At 40.2% G+C, this 17008-nt stretch overlaps 1 protein-coding gene across 4 annotated transcripts in view; it reads left to right on the forward strand.

Annotated features, from left to right (window-relative positions):
• ARHGAP20 (Rho GTPase activating protein 20) overlaps window positions 1-17008 on the forward strand; it is a 211222-nt gene that overhangs the window by 178767 nt on the left and 15447 nt on the right. For all 4 annotated transcript variants that reach the window (XM_027563800.1, XM_027563799.1, XM_027563802.1 and 1 more), the window contains 2 exons: window positions 12741-12919; window positions 14684-14845. In XM_027563800.1, coding sequence (XP_027419601.1) covers window positions 12741-12919; window positions 14684-14845 — 341 coding nt within the window. The remainder of the gene's footprint in view (window positions 1-12740; window positions 12920-14683; window positions 14846-17008) is intronic.

A 17008-nucleotide genomic window follows, 5' to 3' on the forward strand; every position in this document is an offset into this window, starting at 1 on the left:
GCTGGGAGGGACTGGTGCCTGTGCTCTGGTGGGTAGTGCTGAGTCTTTTCCCTCTGATGGGCAGAGTCACATCGGGTGGTGTGTTTGGGGATTTCTGTGAGCTTAGTACAACTTTAGGCAGCCTGTCTGCTGATGGGTGGGGCTGTGTTCCTTTCTTGCTGCTTGTTTGGTACTAAGTGTCCAGCACTGGAGCATGTATGCAGTTGGGTGGAGCTAGGTCATGGTATCAAGAAAGATAGTTTATCCAAGGTTATTCAGCTAAGTAGCAGCGCCAGAATCTGAAATCACCTCTGACTATAGAAACCATATTCTTTCCAAGACACCACGTTGCTGATGGATGGTATCAGGTAAGCTGCATTCCCAGGATGCAACACTGACCTAGCCAGTTGCCAGCTCCTGGAGCAAATGCTGTCTTAATCTATTTTGAGTTAATTTCTGTATATGGTATGGTCCAGTTGCATTTTTGCATGTTGCTGTCCAGTTTTCCCAACATGACTTACTAAAGAAACTGTCCTTTCCTCATTGTATGTTCTCGGCTCCTTTGTCCTAAATTAATTGAGCATAAGTATACACGTCTATTTCTGGACTGTCTATTCTGTTCCATTGATCTGTATATCTGTTTTTATGCCAGTATCATTTTATTTTGATTACTATAGCTCTATAATGTAGTGTGGATCACAATAAACTGTGGAAAATTCTGAAAGAGAAGGGAATACCAGACAACCTGACCTGCCTCTTGAGAAACCTACATGCAGGTCAGGAAGCAACAGTTAGAACTGGACATGGAACAACAGACCAGTTCCAAATAGGAAAAGGAGTACGTCGAGGCTATATATTGTCACCCTGCTTATTTAACTTATATGCAGAGTACATCATGAGAAACGCTGGGCTGGAGGAAGCACAAGCTGGAATCAAGATTTCTGGGAGAAATATCAATAACCTCAGATACACAGATGACACCACCCTTATGGCAGAAAGTGAAGGAGAACGAAAGAGCCTCTTGATGAAAGTGAAAGAGGAGAGTGAAAAAGTTGACTTAAAGCTCAACATTCAGAAAACTAAGATCATGGCATTCGGTCCCATCACTTCATGGCAAATAGATGGAGAAACAGTGGAAACAGTGGCTGACTTTATTTTGGGGGGCTCCAAAATCACTGCAGATGGTGATTGCAGCCATGGAATTAAAAGACACTTACTCCTTGGAAGGAAAGTTATGACCAACCTAGACAGCATATTAAAAAGCACAGACATTACTTTGTCAGCAAAGGTCCATCTAGTCAAGACTATGATTTTTCCAGTGGTCATGTATGGATGTGAGAGTTGGACTGTGAAGAAAGCTGAGCACCGAATAATTGATGCTTTTGAACTGTGGTGTTGGAGAAGACTCTTGAGAGTCCCTTGGACTGCAAGGAGATCCAACCAGTCCATCCTAAAGGAAATCAGTCCTGGGTGTTCATTGGAAGGACTGATGCTGAAGCTGAAACTCCAGTACTTTGGCCACCTGATGCAAAGAGCTGACTCATTTGAAAAGCCCCTAATGCTGGGAAAGATTGAGGGCAGGAGGAGAAGGGGATGACAGAGAATGAGATGGCTGGATGGCATCACCGACTCAATGGACATGGGTTTGGGTGGACTCTGGGAGTTGGTGATAGACAGGGAGGCCTGGAGTGTGGCAGTTGATGGCATCGCAAAGAGTCGGACATGACTGAGCGAATGAACTGAACTGAACTGATAATGTAGTTTGAAATTAGGAAGCATGAAGCCCCCTGCTTTGTTGTTCCTTCTCAAGATTGATTTGTCTATTTTAGGGTCTTTTGTCATTCTATACAAATTTTAGAATTGATCTATTACTGTGAAAACCACAATTGGAATTTTGATAGGGACTGCATTGAGTCTATAGACTGTTTTGAATAGTATGGAGATTTTAGCAATAGTAACTCTGCCAATCCATGAGCATGGACTATCTTTCCATTTATTTGTGTCTTCTTCAATTTTTTTTTCATCAGTGCTTTTTTAGTTTTCAGTGTACTGGTCTTTCACTTTCTTGATGAAATTTGTTTTTAGGTATTTTATTCTTCTTGGTGCAGTTATAAATGGGATTATTTTCTTAATTTAACTTTCTGATAGCTTGTTATTAGTGTATAGAAACACAGCAGATGTATATTGGTTTTATATCCTGCAAATTGACTGAATTCATTTGTTATTTCTAAAGGTTTTTTGATGGAGTCTTTAAAGTTTTCTGTATATATTATTATTATGTAATCTACAAATAGTGGCATTTTTACTTTTTCTTTTCCAGTTTGGACATCTTTCATTTTTTTCCTGCCTACTTGGTTTGGCTAGGCCTTCCAATATCATGTTGAAGAATAATGATGAGAGTGGGCATCCTTGTTTCTAATCTTAGAGGAAAATCTTTTTGGCTTTTGACCATTGAGTATGATATCTGTCATATTAATATATGACCTTTGTTATGTTGGGGTACATTTCCTCTATTCCCACTCTGTTGAGGATTTTAATCATATTAATAAATGGATGGATTTTTTCAAGTGCTTTTTTAAATCTATTGATATGATCAAAGAAAAATCATATGATTTTTTTCTTCTGTTTTGTTAATACGGTGTATCACATTGATTGATTAGTGGAATATGAATCATCCTTGTATACCTTTAATAAGTCCAACTTGATTATGGCACTGATTTTTTTAATATATTTTTGAATTGAATTTGATGATTTCTTGAGAATTTTTACCTATATGTTCATCAGAGATGTTGGCCTGTAATTTTCTTTGCTTGTGGTTTCCTTGACTGGTTTCGGTATCAGAGTAATTATGGCTTTGGCAAATGAGTTTAGAAGTGTTCCCTCATTTCCTACCTTTTGGAAGACTTTGAGAGTATTGGTATTAATTCTTATTTAAAGTTTTGATAGAATTCACCAATGAAGCTGTCAGGTCCTGGACTTTTATTTGTAGGGAGTTATTAAATTACTTATTCAGTATCCCTACCAATAATCAGTGTATTCAGATTTTCTGTTCATATTCAGCCTTGGAAGTTTGCATGTTTCTAAGAATTTATCCATTTGTCCTAGGTTTTCCAATTTGTTGGCATGTAATTGTTCATAATAGTCTCTTAATGATCCTGTATATTTCTGTGATGTCAGTTGCATCTCTTTCATTTCTGATTTTTTTTTTTTTTTTACTTTAGTTCTCTCTCTCTTGTTGAGTCTGGCTAAAGGTTTATCAACTTTGTTTATTTTTTCAAAGAACCAGCTCTTATTTTCCTTGATCTCTTCTAGTGTCTTTTAGTCTCCATTTCATTTACTGCTCCTCTTAGCTCTGAAGTGAGTCTCTTGTAGGCGGCATGTAGGTGGGTCTTGTTTTTTATTCCATCAATCCCTCTCTGTCTTTTGATGGAAGAATTTAGTCCACTTATCTTTAAAGTAATTGTTAATAGGTATCTTATTGCCATTTCTATTGTTTCTGGCTGCTTTGTGGTTCCTCTGTTCATTTCTTCTCCTGCTGTCTTCCTTTGTGGTTTGATGACTTTCAGGTTCCTTTCTCTGTCATTATCTTTTGTGTATCTACTTTAGGTTTTTGCTTGTTGGTTACCACAAGGCTTACACATAACAACTTGTATTTATAACAGTGTTTATGTTGATACCAGTGTTTGAACACTTAGGAAAGCTCTACTTATTTATTCTCTACTCACCCAACATTTTGTTTTTTGATATCATATTTTGTGTCTTTTTTTATCTTGTGAATCCCTTGCTTAAATATTATAGCTAAAGTTATTTTTACTATTTTTGTCTTTTGACCTTTTCATTAATAATTCATTCACTACCATTACCATCAGGCTTCCCTGGTGGCTCAGAGGTTAAAGCATCTGCCTGGAATGCAGGAGATCAGGGTTCAATCCCTGAGTCGGGAAGATCCCCTGGAGAAGGAAATGGCAACCCACTCCAGTATTCTTGCCTGGAGAATCCCATGGAGGGAGGAGCCTGGTAGGCTGCAGTCCATGGGGTCACAAAGAGTCGGACACGACTGAGCAACTTCACTTTCACTTTCACCATTACCATATATTGCCTTTACCAGTGAGATTTATGCTTTTATATATTTTGTTACTGGAGCCTGGTAGGCTGCAGTCCATGGGGTCGCTAAGAGTCGGACACGACTGAGCGACTTCACTTTCACCTTTCATTTTCATGCATTGGAGAAAGAAATGGCAACCCACTCCAGTATTTTTGCCTGGAGAATCCCAGGGATGGCGGAGCCTGGTGGGCTGCCATCTATGGGGTCGCACAAAGTCGGACACGACTGAAGCGACTTAGCAGCAGCAGCAGTAGCACCCTTTCTGTTCAGCTTAAAAAGATACCTTCGACATCTCTTCTGAGAATGGTTTAGGTTTAGTGGTGAGGAACTCTTTTATCTTTTGCTTGCTAGAAACCTCTATCTCCTTCAATTCTGAATGATAACTTTGGTAGGTGAAGTATTCTTGGTTGGAAATTTTTATCTTTTAGCACTTGGAATATATTGTGCTATTTCCTTCTGATCTTTAAAATTTCTGCTAAAAAATCTACTGATAGTCTTACAGGATTTCTTTGTACATAAAAAGTTGTTTTTCTCTTGCAGTTTTAAGATCTCTCCTTGTCTTTACCTTTTGACATTTTAATATAATGTGTCTTGGTATAGATCTCTGGGTTCATCTTATTTGGAACTGTCTGGGCTTCCTAGATTTGAATGTCTGTTTCTTTCCCCAGCTTAGGACAGTTTTCAGCCATTATTTTTTCAAATAAGTTTTCTTTCCCTTTTTATTTTTTTCTGAGACCTCTATAATGTGATGGTTAATGCACTTGATGTTGTCCCATAAGTCCTTTAATCTGTCTTCACCATTTTGCATTCTTTTTTTCTTTTTGCTGCTCTGATTGGGTGAGTTTCTCTGCCATGTCTCAAGTTCTCTGATCCTTTCTTCTACTTCATCAAATCTGCTTTTGACACCCACTGGTTATTTTTCAGTTCAGTTATTGTATTCTTCAGCTCTGTGACTTCTGTTTGGAACTTTCTTGTATTTTCTATCTTTAAGTTCTGACTGTGTTTATCCATTCTTCTCCGAAGTTTAGTGAGCATCTTTATGATCATTTATTGAACCTTTTACCAGGTACATTATTTATCTCCAGTTCATTAACTTTTTTTCTGATGTTTTATCTTGTCCTTTCTTTTAGAACATATTTCTGTTTCTTTGTTTTGCTTGATTCCGTCCTGGTTTCTATGCACTGGGTGACAGAGCCACCTCTTCCGCTTGAACTGCTGGCTTTGTGTAAGAGACGAACCTTTTTCATTCAACCCTGTCCTGGCTCTTGGTTTTCTCTCAACTGTTTGTAATTATCCAAGAAGCCTATCTTACATTTAATAGCTCTGGGTACTTAAGGAAGTGCCAAGATCAGTCAGTGTCCCAAAGGGGAGAGCTCAGTCAGCACCTTGATTCAGGCTGATTGGAAACCAAGTCCTCAGGCAGCAGCTTTTCAAGAATGCAAATTATGCAGTTCTATAGGACTGCAAGGATAAGCCCTGCTGGCCCCCAGAGCCAGGCTATCTGGAGGTGGCCTCTGGCAGCAGTCACAGAAATTGCATCTCCAGGTGGGTTTATAAGCTCCTTCTTGGGAGTCACTAGTGAACTGTAGTCACACAGGAGGAAGTGCAAAGATGGTGTCCCCTGGCTGCATCTTTGAGAGCACCTGCTTACCATCTAGGTGTGTGCCAGACCTGTTGCTTATCCCCAGGACTGAAGTTCCTAGACAAGCAGATAGCCTCTTTTACAAAAAAAGTGGGCGTGTGTTTCACACACTGTGTGATGCCCTGGAAATGGTAGTCTTCCAAGAACTGTCTCTATAATTGTTACAGTCCTGTGGGACCCAGGAATGCAAGCCCCCGTGACCAGGTCTTTCCCGGGTGGCAGCTGTAAGAACCATGTCACCAAATGTAAAAACCAGAGCACCAGAGTTGTGTGTAGAATCTCCTCTCCAGAAGATAAAAGCACTCTGGAGTACAGCAGAGCTCAAAAATGGTAGCTACTGGCTGACATGGGACAGATGGGGAGTACAAAAGATGGCATTCACTGAAAAAAAAAAAGGAAAAGGAAAAGAAGGGAAAGAAAAAGAGAAAATAGGGGGAGAGGAAAAATAAAAAGATGATACCCAACAGAAGTGCAGGGGGTTGGGGAAGGAAGATGGTGCTGCTGACTTTAGCAAGACAGAGAGAGAATAGGAAGATATTGTCCACCAGCCTCTGTCCAAGGGAGTAACCAAGCAGGTACCAGTGCTTTAAATTAGTAAATGAATCTCTTTCATATGACATCTGGATGCTTTGCAAATGGCTGCTTCTGCACTGAGCTCTGGGTTTGGTGAGCCTAGGCATAAACCCTTTAAGAACCCTTCCTTGGTTCCACAAAGCCCCATATGTCTCATGGACATGAGCCTTGTTGGTCTTCAAAGTGAGATGCTTTGGGGGTTTATCTCTCAGACAATGGATCTTAAAAGTTAGGGTGAGGTATGAACCCTTCACTCCTTCTGGAGAAGCTCTGGGTTTTGAGTTCCCTCCAGACTGGAGGTTGTTGTATTGGGGGTGGAGTTTGTAATGAGATTGTGTTTCAGCCTTTTCGACCCACTAGGATGTGGTTTCCCTCTCATTTGCCCAATGTAACAGGGTCTCTTTACCAATATGCAGATTATTTTCAGAAGAAGTTGTTCCATGTATAGTTTTAGATAAACTGTAACCATGGGAGAGGGTGAGTGCAAGAGCTTCCTACATATCCATCTTGCTAAAATTTCTTATTAAAAGTTTTTTGTTATGGTCATTATTTAATAATCAATAAGCACAAACTTTTAAGAATTACAATTTTTAATATTCAGTTTGTTCATTTAAGCATGAAAAGACTCTTAACTTGACTCTTGCTGGGATTGTTGAGGAAAGTTGTATGTTCATGAATTTTATTTGCTCTATATTTACATCATCGTAATATTTTTTATAACAATTGCATGTTTTTTCATCAGCCTTTGACATTTAGAAAGTAAGAGCTATGCATTAAAACCTCTGCAAGAAAGTAAACTTTAATGAAATTTTTTTCCGCTCAGTCCCAAAGGGAACATGAACTCTAAAATTGACTGTGGTATATAATAAAAGGCATGACTGCAGCTGAAAGCATTTATAATAAAGTACAAGACTCAATTTCTACTTTGTCCTCTGTCTATACTCATTGGATAGCTGAGTTTATAACTTTATGATAGAACATTCTTCCTAAGAAGTGTGTGAAACCGAAAAGATAAAATAAATCTAATAGTTTTCAAAATAGTGAAACCATATTAAATGTGAGGAAACTAGACTGAGTATAACTGCTGCTACTGCTAAGTCACTTCAGTCGTGTCCGACTTTGTGCGACCCCATAGACGGCAACCCACCAGGCTCCTCTGTCCCTGGGATTCTCCAGGCAAGAACACTGGAGTGGGTTGCCATTTCCTCCTCCAATGCATGAAAGTGAAAAGTGAAAGTTAAGTCGCTTAGTTGTGTCCAACTCTTAGCACCCCATGGACTGAAGCCTACCAAGCTCCTCCGTCCATGGAATTTTCCAGGCAAGAGTACTGGAGTGGGGTGCCATTGCCTTCTCCACTCAACATATATAAACATACATATTAAACAAACATTTGTACAGATTGACATTGCTGCCACAAAGGAACCCCTTTCTGAATTTAAGAATGGGTTCAGTTTCCTAAACTACTGATCAGTCAGTTCAGTCACTCAGTCATGTCCGACTCTTTGCAACCCCATGGACTGCAGCACACCAGGCTTCCCTATCCATCACCAATTCCCGGAGTTTGCTCAAACTCATGTCCATCGAGTCGGTGATGCCTCCAACCATCTCATTCTCTGTCATCCTTCTCCTCCTGCCTTCAGTCTTCCCCAGCATCAGGGTCTTTTCCAGTGAGTTGGCTCTTTGCATCAGGTAGCCAAAGTATTGGAGCTTCAGTTGCAGCATGAGTCCTTCCAATGAATATTCAGGACCGATTTCCTTTCCGATTGACTGGTTTGATCTCCTTGCAGTCCAAGGGACTCTCAAGAGTTTCTCCAACACCACAGTTCAAAAGCATCAATTCTTTGACACTCAACTTTCTTTATAGGCCAACACTCACGACCATACATGACGACAGGAAAAACCATAGCTTTGACTAGATGGACCTTTGTCAGCAAATTAATGTCTCTGCTTTTGAATATGCTGTCTAGGTTGGTCATAGCTTTTCTTCCAAGGAGCAAACGTCTTTTAATTTCATGGCTGCCTTCATCATCTGCAGTGATTTTGGAGCCAAAGAAAATAAAGTATGTCACTGTTTCCATTGTTTCCCCATCTGTTTGCCATGAAGTGATGGGACCAGATTCCATAATCTTAGTTTTTTGAATGCTGAGTTTTAAGCCAGCTTTTTCACTCTCCTCTTTCACTTTCATCAAGAGGCTCTTTAGTTCCTCTTCATTTTCTGCCATAAGGGTGGTGTTATCTGCATATCTGAGGTTATTGATATTTCTCCTGGCAATCTTAATTCCAGCTTGTACTTCATCCCGCCTGGCATTTTGCATGATGTACTCTGCATATAAGTTAAATAAGCAGAGTGACAATATACAGCTTTAACGTACTCCTTTCCCAATTTGGAACCAGTCCACTGTTCCATATCCAGTTCTAACTTTTGCCTCTTGACCTGCATACAGATTTCTCAGGAGGCAGGTCAGGTTGTCTAGTACTCCCATCCCTTGAAGAATTTTCCACAGTTTGTTGTGATCCACACAGTCAAAGGCTTTGGCCTAGTCAGTAAAGCAGAAGTAGTTGTTTTTCTGGAGTACTCTTGCTTTTTCTATGGTCCAACAGATATTGGCAATTTGATCTCTGGTTCTTCTGCCTTTTCATTCCAATCCCAAAGAAGGGCAGTGCCAAAGAATGTTCAAACTAGTACACAATTGCACTCATCTCACATGCTAGCAAAGTAATGTTCAAAATTCTCCAAGCCAGGCTTCAACTGTACGTGAACCATGAAATTCCAGATGTTCAAGCAGGATTTAGAAAACACAGAGGAAACTACTGGTATTATGTATAAAATAGATAACTAATGAGAACATACTGTATTGCACAGGGAACTCTACTTAATGCACTGTGGTGACCCAAATGGAAGGAAGTCCAGAAGGGAGAGGATGTATATGCATGACTGATTCTCTTTGATGTATGGTAGAAACTGACACAGAGAAGGCAATGGCACCCCACTCCAGTAATCTTGCCTGGAAAATCCCATGGACAGAGGAGCCTGGTAGGCTGCAGTCCATGGGGTCGCTAAGAGTCGGACATGACTGAGCGACTTCACTTTCACTTTTCACTTGCATGCATTGGAGAAGGAAATGGCAACCCACTCCAGTGTTCTTGCCTGGAGAATCCAGGGATGGGGGAGCCTGGTGAGATGCCATCTGTGGGGTCGCACAGAGTCAGACACGACTGAAGCGACTTAGCAGCAGCCTCAGAATCTGACAGGCAAGAATACTGGAGTGAGTAGCCATTCCCTTCTTCAGGGGATCTTCCTAACCCCGGGATCAAACCCAGGTCTCCTGCATTTCAGGCAGATTCTTTACCATCTGAGCCACCAGGGAAACCCAGAAACTAACACAACATTGTAAAGTAACTATATGGCAATAGAAATTAAAAATAAACAAATAAAGGGCTTCCAGTTCAAGATGATGGAGTAAAAGGACATGTGCTCATCTCCTCCTGCAAGATGACCAAAATTGCAACTAGCTATTGGACAACCATCAACAGGAGGACACTGAAACCCACTCCAAGAAAGATACCCCATGTCCCAAGCCAAAGAAGAAGCCACAGTGAGATGGTAGGAGGAGCACAATCATGATAAAATCAAATCCCGTTCCCACTGGGTGGGTGACTCACAAACCAGAGAACAGTAATACCAAAGAAGTTCTCCCACTGTTGTGAAGGTTCTGAACCCCACGTCAGGCTTCCCAACCTAGGTATCTGACAAAGGGACTGGGAATCACCAGGGAATCTGACCTTGAAGGCCGGCGGGATTTGATTATAGGACTTCCACGGGACTGAGGAAAACAGACTCCAGTCTTGGAGGGTACAAACAAAATCTTGTGTGCACCGAGACCCAGAGGAAAGGAGCCGTGAGCCCACAGGGAAGTAAACCAAAAGTACCTACTAGTGGTGGAGGGCCTCCTGTGGAGGCGTGGGTCCACAGAAACTCACCACAGGCACGGGGGCTCTGGCAGAAGCAAGCCAGGAAGGTCCCTCTTGGCGTAAACCCTCTTGGAGTTCACCATTAACCCGGCCATAGAGCCAGGAGACCCCAGGGCTGAGTCACCTCAGGTCAAACAGCTACCAACTACCTATGAGGGAGTGCAGCCCCACCCATCAGCAGATAATTGGATTAAAGCTATACTGAGCAAGTCCCTGCCCACCAGAGCAAGATCCAGTTTTTCCCATTGCCAGTTCTTCCCACCAGGAAGCTTACACAAGCCTCTTAGCCTCATCCTTCAGAGGGCAGACAGTTCTTGAAGAAGAACCATAGTCTCACAGTGGCTAAAACAAAACCATATTACAGAGAGTTCATCACAATGAGAAAGCAGAAAGTTATGTCCCAGATGAAAGGACAAGATAGAACCCCAGAAAAACTTCCCTAGCATGGGAAAGGAAATAGTCAACCAAGTCCAGGAAGCACAGAAAATCCCAGACAGAAAAAAAAAAAAAAAGAAAATCCCAGACAGGATAAACCCAAGGAGGAGCACACCAAGACACATAGTAATCAAACAAACAAAAATTAAAGACAAAGATAAAATATTAAAAGCAACAAGGGAAAAATGACAAATAACATACAAGGGAGCTCCCATCAGGCTGTTAGCTGATTTCTCAACAGAAAGTCTACAAGCCAGGAGGGAATGGCAGGATATGTCTAAAGTGGTGAAAGGAAGAACCTATAACCAAGAATACTCTGCCCAGCGAAACTGTCCTTCAGATTTGATGGAGAAATCAAAAGCTTTCCAGCAATCAAAAGTTAAGAGAACTCAGCACCACCAAACCAGTTTTACAACAAATGCTAAAGGAAATTCTCTAGGCAGAAAATACAAGATGTTTAGAGCTCCCACTATTCAGTTTTTTCCTTTCTGGGATTTCCTTCTTAAGGGAGTTCCCTTTATGTTACTTGCCATTTTTTGCTTGTTGCTTTTAATATTTTATCTTTGTCTTTAATTTTTTTCAGCTATTATCTCTTCAGATATTTTCTCAGGTCCTTTCTGTCTCTCTTCTCCTTTATAGTTGTTACTTGTGTGTTTGTTTTGAGGGCCAGAGGTGCATGCAGCAGAAAGATCCTAAAGGAACCTCAAAGAGCCATTTAAGTATCAAATTCTGTGTAAATCCATCAATTTTCATGTTAAAGTTAGATACAGATGACATCAGCAATGCTTTAGAACTATGATCTCACAAAATCGTGTTTCAGTGTTGACCTTTCTTACTTTTGCCTGTTTTGTTCACATTGTCTTTTATCGCCTGAATGTCTGCTCAGTTCAGTTACTGTCCAAGAATGACTTATTGAGTACTTACCAGATACAAGTCATGAAATTAGATCCTCTACCTACTGAGATCATGTTCACTCAAAATTCACATCAAATGCGGAAGCCTCCAAGATCAGTCTTGCGCTCGTAATGTGTAGATGTGTGCGTGCTAAGTTGCTTCAGTCCATGTCTGACTCTGTGCAACCCTAAAGACTGTAGCCTGCCAGGCTCCTCTGTCCATAGACGTTTCCAGGCAAGAATACTGCAGTGGGTTGCCATTTCCTGCTCCAGGGGATCTTCCTGACCTGGGGATTGAACCTGCATCTCTTGTGTCTCCTGCATTAGCAGGCAGGTTCTTTTCCCCTAGCACCACCTGGGTAGATAGATGTGATTTATTGGTTTTCTGAATGTTTTTTGTGCTTCCTTCTCCCCTTATGACATTTTATTTATTAATATACTTGCTTTCCCTACAGCCACCTATCGCCAGTCTTGTTCTACCCATTACGTTGTAAATTTTACTGTGGCAAGGGCAAGTCTCACTCATGTTATATCCATCCATGCTGCCTTAAACATGCTTTTGAAAGTCGGGACTAAAAAGATACAGGAAAGTCTTTGCAGCTGGAAAAAATGTGGGGAAATGTGGAACATTAGCTTCCTGTCTCTGTTCTCAGTAGAGTAGAGCATCAGGTAATGATGCTCTATTGTTTCTAGAGCACATTTTAATAGAGATAACTCTTCTTCCCCTAGTTCTTCTTCCCCTTTGCTTCCCTTTTCCTCCTCCTCCTTCCCCTTCTCCTCTCCTCTCACCTTTTTTCCTTCTTCCTTTCATTATTTAATTGTGGCCTAGTTTAATCTTCAACTTTTTGTATGCTTTGTCTCAGCTTTAAAATGGGATATGTGCTGGTATGAAAATGTTTTACTTTAAGTTGTTACAGTTCAGTAAGGGATCCCTTCTTTCACCTTTGAAGACTTAGTGCCAGAACTCAACTAAGTAGACCAGTGATGTTCCCAAGAATAGGTGGGAGAATAATCCAAATGTTTGATTCTTCCTTAACTTATAGAATATTGAGCCATAATGGACATACTGTAAAAGGAAAACTGTAGAAATAAGATGAAGTGAATTGAATTATTTTTCCTAATAATCTCACTTCTTCCTTAGATTCAGGTCAGAAGACATTTAAAAGGAGAAGATCTATCATAAACTGGGCCTTTTGGCGGGGTTCTAGCATTCACCTGGATAACTTGCCTGTGTCACCAACGTCTCCTATCCCAGGACAGCTCTTCGGGGTTTCTCTGCCAGATATTTGTGAGAATGACAATCTGCCCAAAGCTGTCTTGGTAAGTCTCATTTTGGCCTATAGCACTAATAGAAAAGGAAGTTTGGGAAAGGAATGCTCTGGGAGGTAAATCTTTCCCTAAAAAAATGGGAAATTTATAGATACCCATTGCTTTGGCTGAGAATCTTTATTATTCCTCCAAAGAAAAAAAAATCTGATTAAGCTACTGCAGAGTCATAAGGCAGACATAATAGGGAGGGATAATCTAGCCTACTGATTTCAGGCAAGAGCCCCATTAACCTGCTCAGATAAATTAGAACCTACACTGCAGACAGAGAATCCACATTAGCCCTGACATTTTTCTCACAGCCTTTCTTGAACCCTGCATTGTTCGGAAAGTCTCATTTAATCACTTTAGCAACACAGACTAAATCTTAACATTTTTTAATTTGTATTTTATTTGTATTCCAAGTTTTTAAGTATAAAGATACATCTTCTGGTATTTAGTTATCTTTTGTATGTATAAGAGATCAAATGAAAGCCACTGAGTATATATTTTTTCCAGTTAATATAGTAAATGGGTCGTGTTAAAGAATATTTATTGAGTGTCCAGTATCCCCAAGCAATATGCTAGGTGCCTGGCCCTTTATTCTATGTTGTGCATCTATCTATAAGCTCCAGGTACTAATCTAGCCACTTTATTGCTTATCCTTCACAACAGATTTAGAAGGTAGTTATCATCATCATTACCATCATCCCTACTCTACAAATAAAAGGGAAACCCCCGCCCAAGTTTACCAAAGGTCACGCCATAAATATGTGTCATAGCTAGGTTCCAGATCCCATGGGTTGCTTGTCTCCAACACCCATTCTCTTCCTGTACAGCAAGCAGAGGGCACACAACTATAAAGAAAGTGAAATAAAAGACTGAATTGAATGGATGGAATGGAGAAAGCTTCCTAAAGGAGATGATTTTGGAAGCTGATTTTAAAAGAAGGAAATAGTGATTTCCCTGATAGTTCAGCGGTTAAGAATCCACCTTTCAATGCAGGGGACAAGGATTCAATCCCTGGTCAGGAACTAAGATCCCACATGCCACAGGGCAGCTAAGCCTGCGTACCACAATGAAGACTCAGCACAACCAAAAAACAACAAAAACATAATATTTGTTAAAAAAAAAAAAAAAAGAAGAAGAAGGAAGTAAAGTGTAAAGCCACATGAAAAGAAACACAAGCAAGGGGACTTCCCTGGTGGACCAGTAGTTAAGAATCTGCCTTTCAGTACCATGGGTTCTATCCCTGGGCAGGGAACCGACCAAAGATCCCACATGCTATGGGGCAGCTAAGCCCATGTACCTCAATGAAGAGCCTGCATGCAGCAACTAAGACCTAACACAGCCAGAAACAAATACCCCAAAAAAGAAAGAACAAGATAAGCAAGTGGAGAATGAATTTGGGAAGAGCATTTTCATACTTGGGGAAAAGAATCCATATTGGAGAGTAATGGGAGAATACTTAGGGAGGAGAGAGACAAGTTAACAGGTACCTTGAAGTGACTGCTGGTTCACTGAAAAAAGTCTCATTAAAGCAAGTGTTTAAAATGTTTTAGATGTTAAATATAGCAAGCGTAAATAGGAGAAAGAAATTTAGAGATGCCAAAAAGCAAGTAGAGTTTAATCCTCTAGCAGGCCTTCTAGCCCCAGGCCTTCAGGACTTTCCCCTGGTACACCCCAACCTCTAGCAGCTGGAAAGAGCAAATATATGTTCCCTTGCTTGTTCTGCATGAAGTGCCATCTTGATTTTCTTTTTCTTTTGCTTCCCCATAGGATATGCTTTTATTTCTTAATCAGAAAGGACCTCTCACAAAAGGCATCTTCAGACAGTCGGCCAATGTGAAATCCTGCAGAGAGCTGAAAGAAAAACTGAATTCCGGAGCTGAAGTACAACTAGACTGTGAATCTATTTTCGTAATAGCATCTGTCTTAAAGGTAGGAAGGTTTCTCCCTTCATCCACCCCACAGCATAGCTCTGGAGAAAGACAATTGATTTATCTCATTGTAACATTACTCCCATCTGAAGAAGACCATGATAAAAATAGAATCTGAAAAGTGTTTAAAAAAAAAAAAAAACTTCATACAGTCATGTGTGTGCTCAGTTGTGTCTGACTCTTTGTTACCTGATGAACTGTAGCCCACTAGACTCCTCTTTGTCCACAGGATTCTCCAGGCAAGAATACTGAAGTGGGTTGCCATTTCCTCCTCCAGTGGTCACAGAATCACACTGGCATTTAAAAGCCACTTCTAATGATGTGGCATGTCAGATAGTCATTTTAAAATTTTTCATCCCACGTCACTGTCCCCATCTTCACTTCTGCTACCCCATGCAAAAAAGAAAAAAAGATGAAATGAAAATTAAAAACAATTATAACACACAGTATATTTACCAAAATAAACATCCCGATTAGATGACTTTCTCACAGTCTATCTTCCTAAGACAAAATTTTCAAAAATAAACTTTTATTAAACTTCAAAGCAGAGTTTTACCATAATAAACAAACATTTGCCTAATAATTAAAATATTGCTCACTGAGAGTAGTGAAAATTCTCTTCAGTTATACAGTATCCCCCCTCAATGCTTTTTAAAAAGTAAAGGTGGAGCAAGAATGATTGCAACATCTAGTCCTTCTTTTATGAACCCCTTACCACATTTGGTATCCTTGATCCCATGTATATCTGATATTTCACAATAAGCTTCTTTGCTGCAAGCATTTTTGCTACAGACATTTTAGACATATAACCATATAATTAACCTTATGGTAATTTTGCTAAAAAAATAAAATAAGTGGTTGACAGTTTGTTTTGACCTATACAATATAAAAAGCATGACAGATGACAGTGATTTGTCCCAAGAATTGGTTTCACATTTTGAAATATACTACATTGGAGTTGAAAGAGACCAAGGGCCTTGAAGACATAGCATGAACCCACATTTCCCTTAGAACTCTGAAATGTTTATCAAGAACAAATGGCAATATGCCAAGAACAAAAAATAATGTGCAAGGCTTTCACAGAAACTCAGGCACAAATATGTATCCTAGTACCTAGTATTTGAAGCTTGATGCCTCTCCTAAGAAATCTGAGCAAAAAATCAAAAAGTGCAATGCTGAACAAGAGACAAACCAACAGTCTGTATATATATGCATATACGTGTGGGTGTGTGTATTGTGAATGAAAGACTTGGAAGACAAATGCTTTAGTATAACCCATGAAAAAATATCGAATTAATAATATGAATTGTGCAGTATTGCCATGAATCTATACACACTTTATTTTTTAACTTTTTATTTTGTATTGGAATATGGGAGACTAGCAATGTTGTGATAGTTTCAGGTGAACAGCAAGGGGACTCAGCCATTCATACACATGTGTCCATTCTCCCCCAAACTCCCCTCCCATCCAGGCTGCCACATAACATTGAGCAGAGTTCCCTGTGTTATACAGTTGGTCCTTGTTGGTTATCCATTTTAAATACAGCAGTTACACACATTTTAAATGTGTTCAAGTGTTTTGTATTTCACAATAAAGTCTTTAATTCTGTTATTCTAATTGTTTTATTATGTCCTTCTTAGTATCCCTCATTTATTTTTTGTTATTTTATCTTTTATGGCAGAACTGCCTTATAGCCAGTTCATTATTTGATTAAAGTATTTGCTGGAGAAATGCTTGTGGCAAAAATGTCTGTGGCAAATAAGCTTACTTATGGCAAAAAAGCCAGATCCTCCCCCTTCCCCCCATCATGACACCACCCCCCCACCTATGGTTACTTAACTCACATCCATAGTTGAGTTGATCTTATGAAATGTTTTCCTCCTCACATTCATGAAAATACCTCACATTGTTTGAAAATCTAGAGTCAAAACTAGCTTTTTGCAGAGCTTTTGACCTGAGCAATAGCTTCTGCAGATCAGAATCAGGGTTGGAAGGGATTCTGGGGGAGCTGGAGGCTCCCTCTCTGGACAGGGTTGGAATGTCCCAGAGCCAGGGGTAGAGACAGTGCCCCAGCCCGCATCCCCAGGCCTGGAGCGTAAAAACCAAATTAAGGAAAGCATGATGAAGAAGACTCCTGCATGTGCCTCCTCCTGGTCAGTTCCT

This window comes from Bos indicus x Bos taurus, chromosome 15 (genome assembly GCF_003369695.1).
Source record: "Bos indicus x Bos taurus breed Angus x Brahman F1 hybrid chromosome 15, Bos_hybrid_MaternalHap_v2.0, whole genome shotgun sequence".
Classification (NCBI taxonomy): domain Eukaryota; kingdom Metazoa; phylum Chordata; class Mammalia; order Artiodactyla; family Bovidae; genus Bos; species Bos indicus x Bos taurus.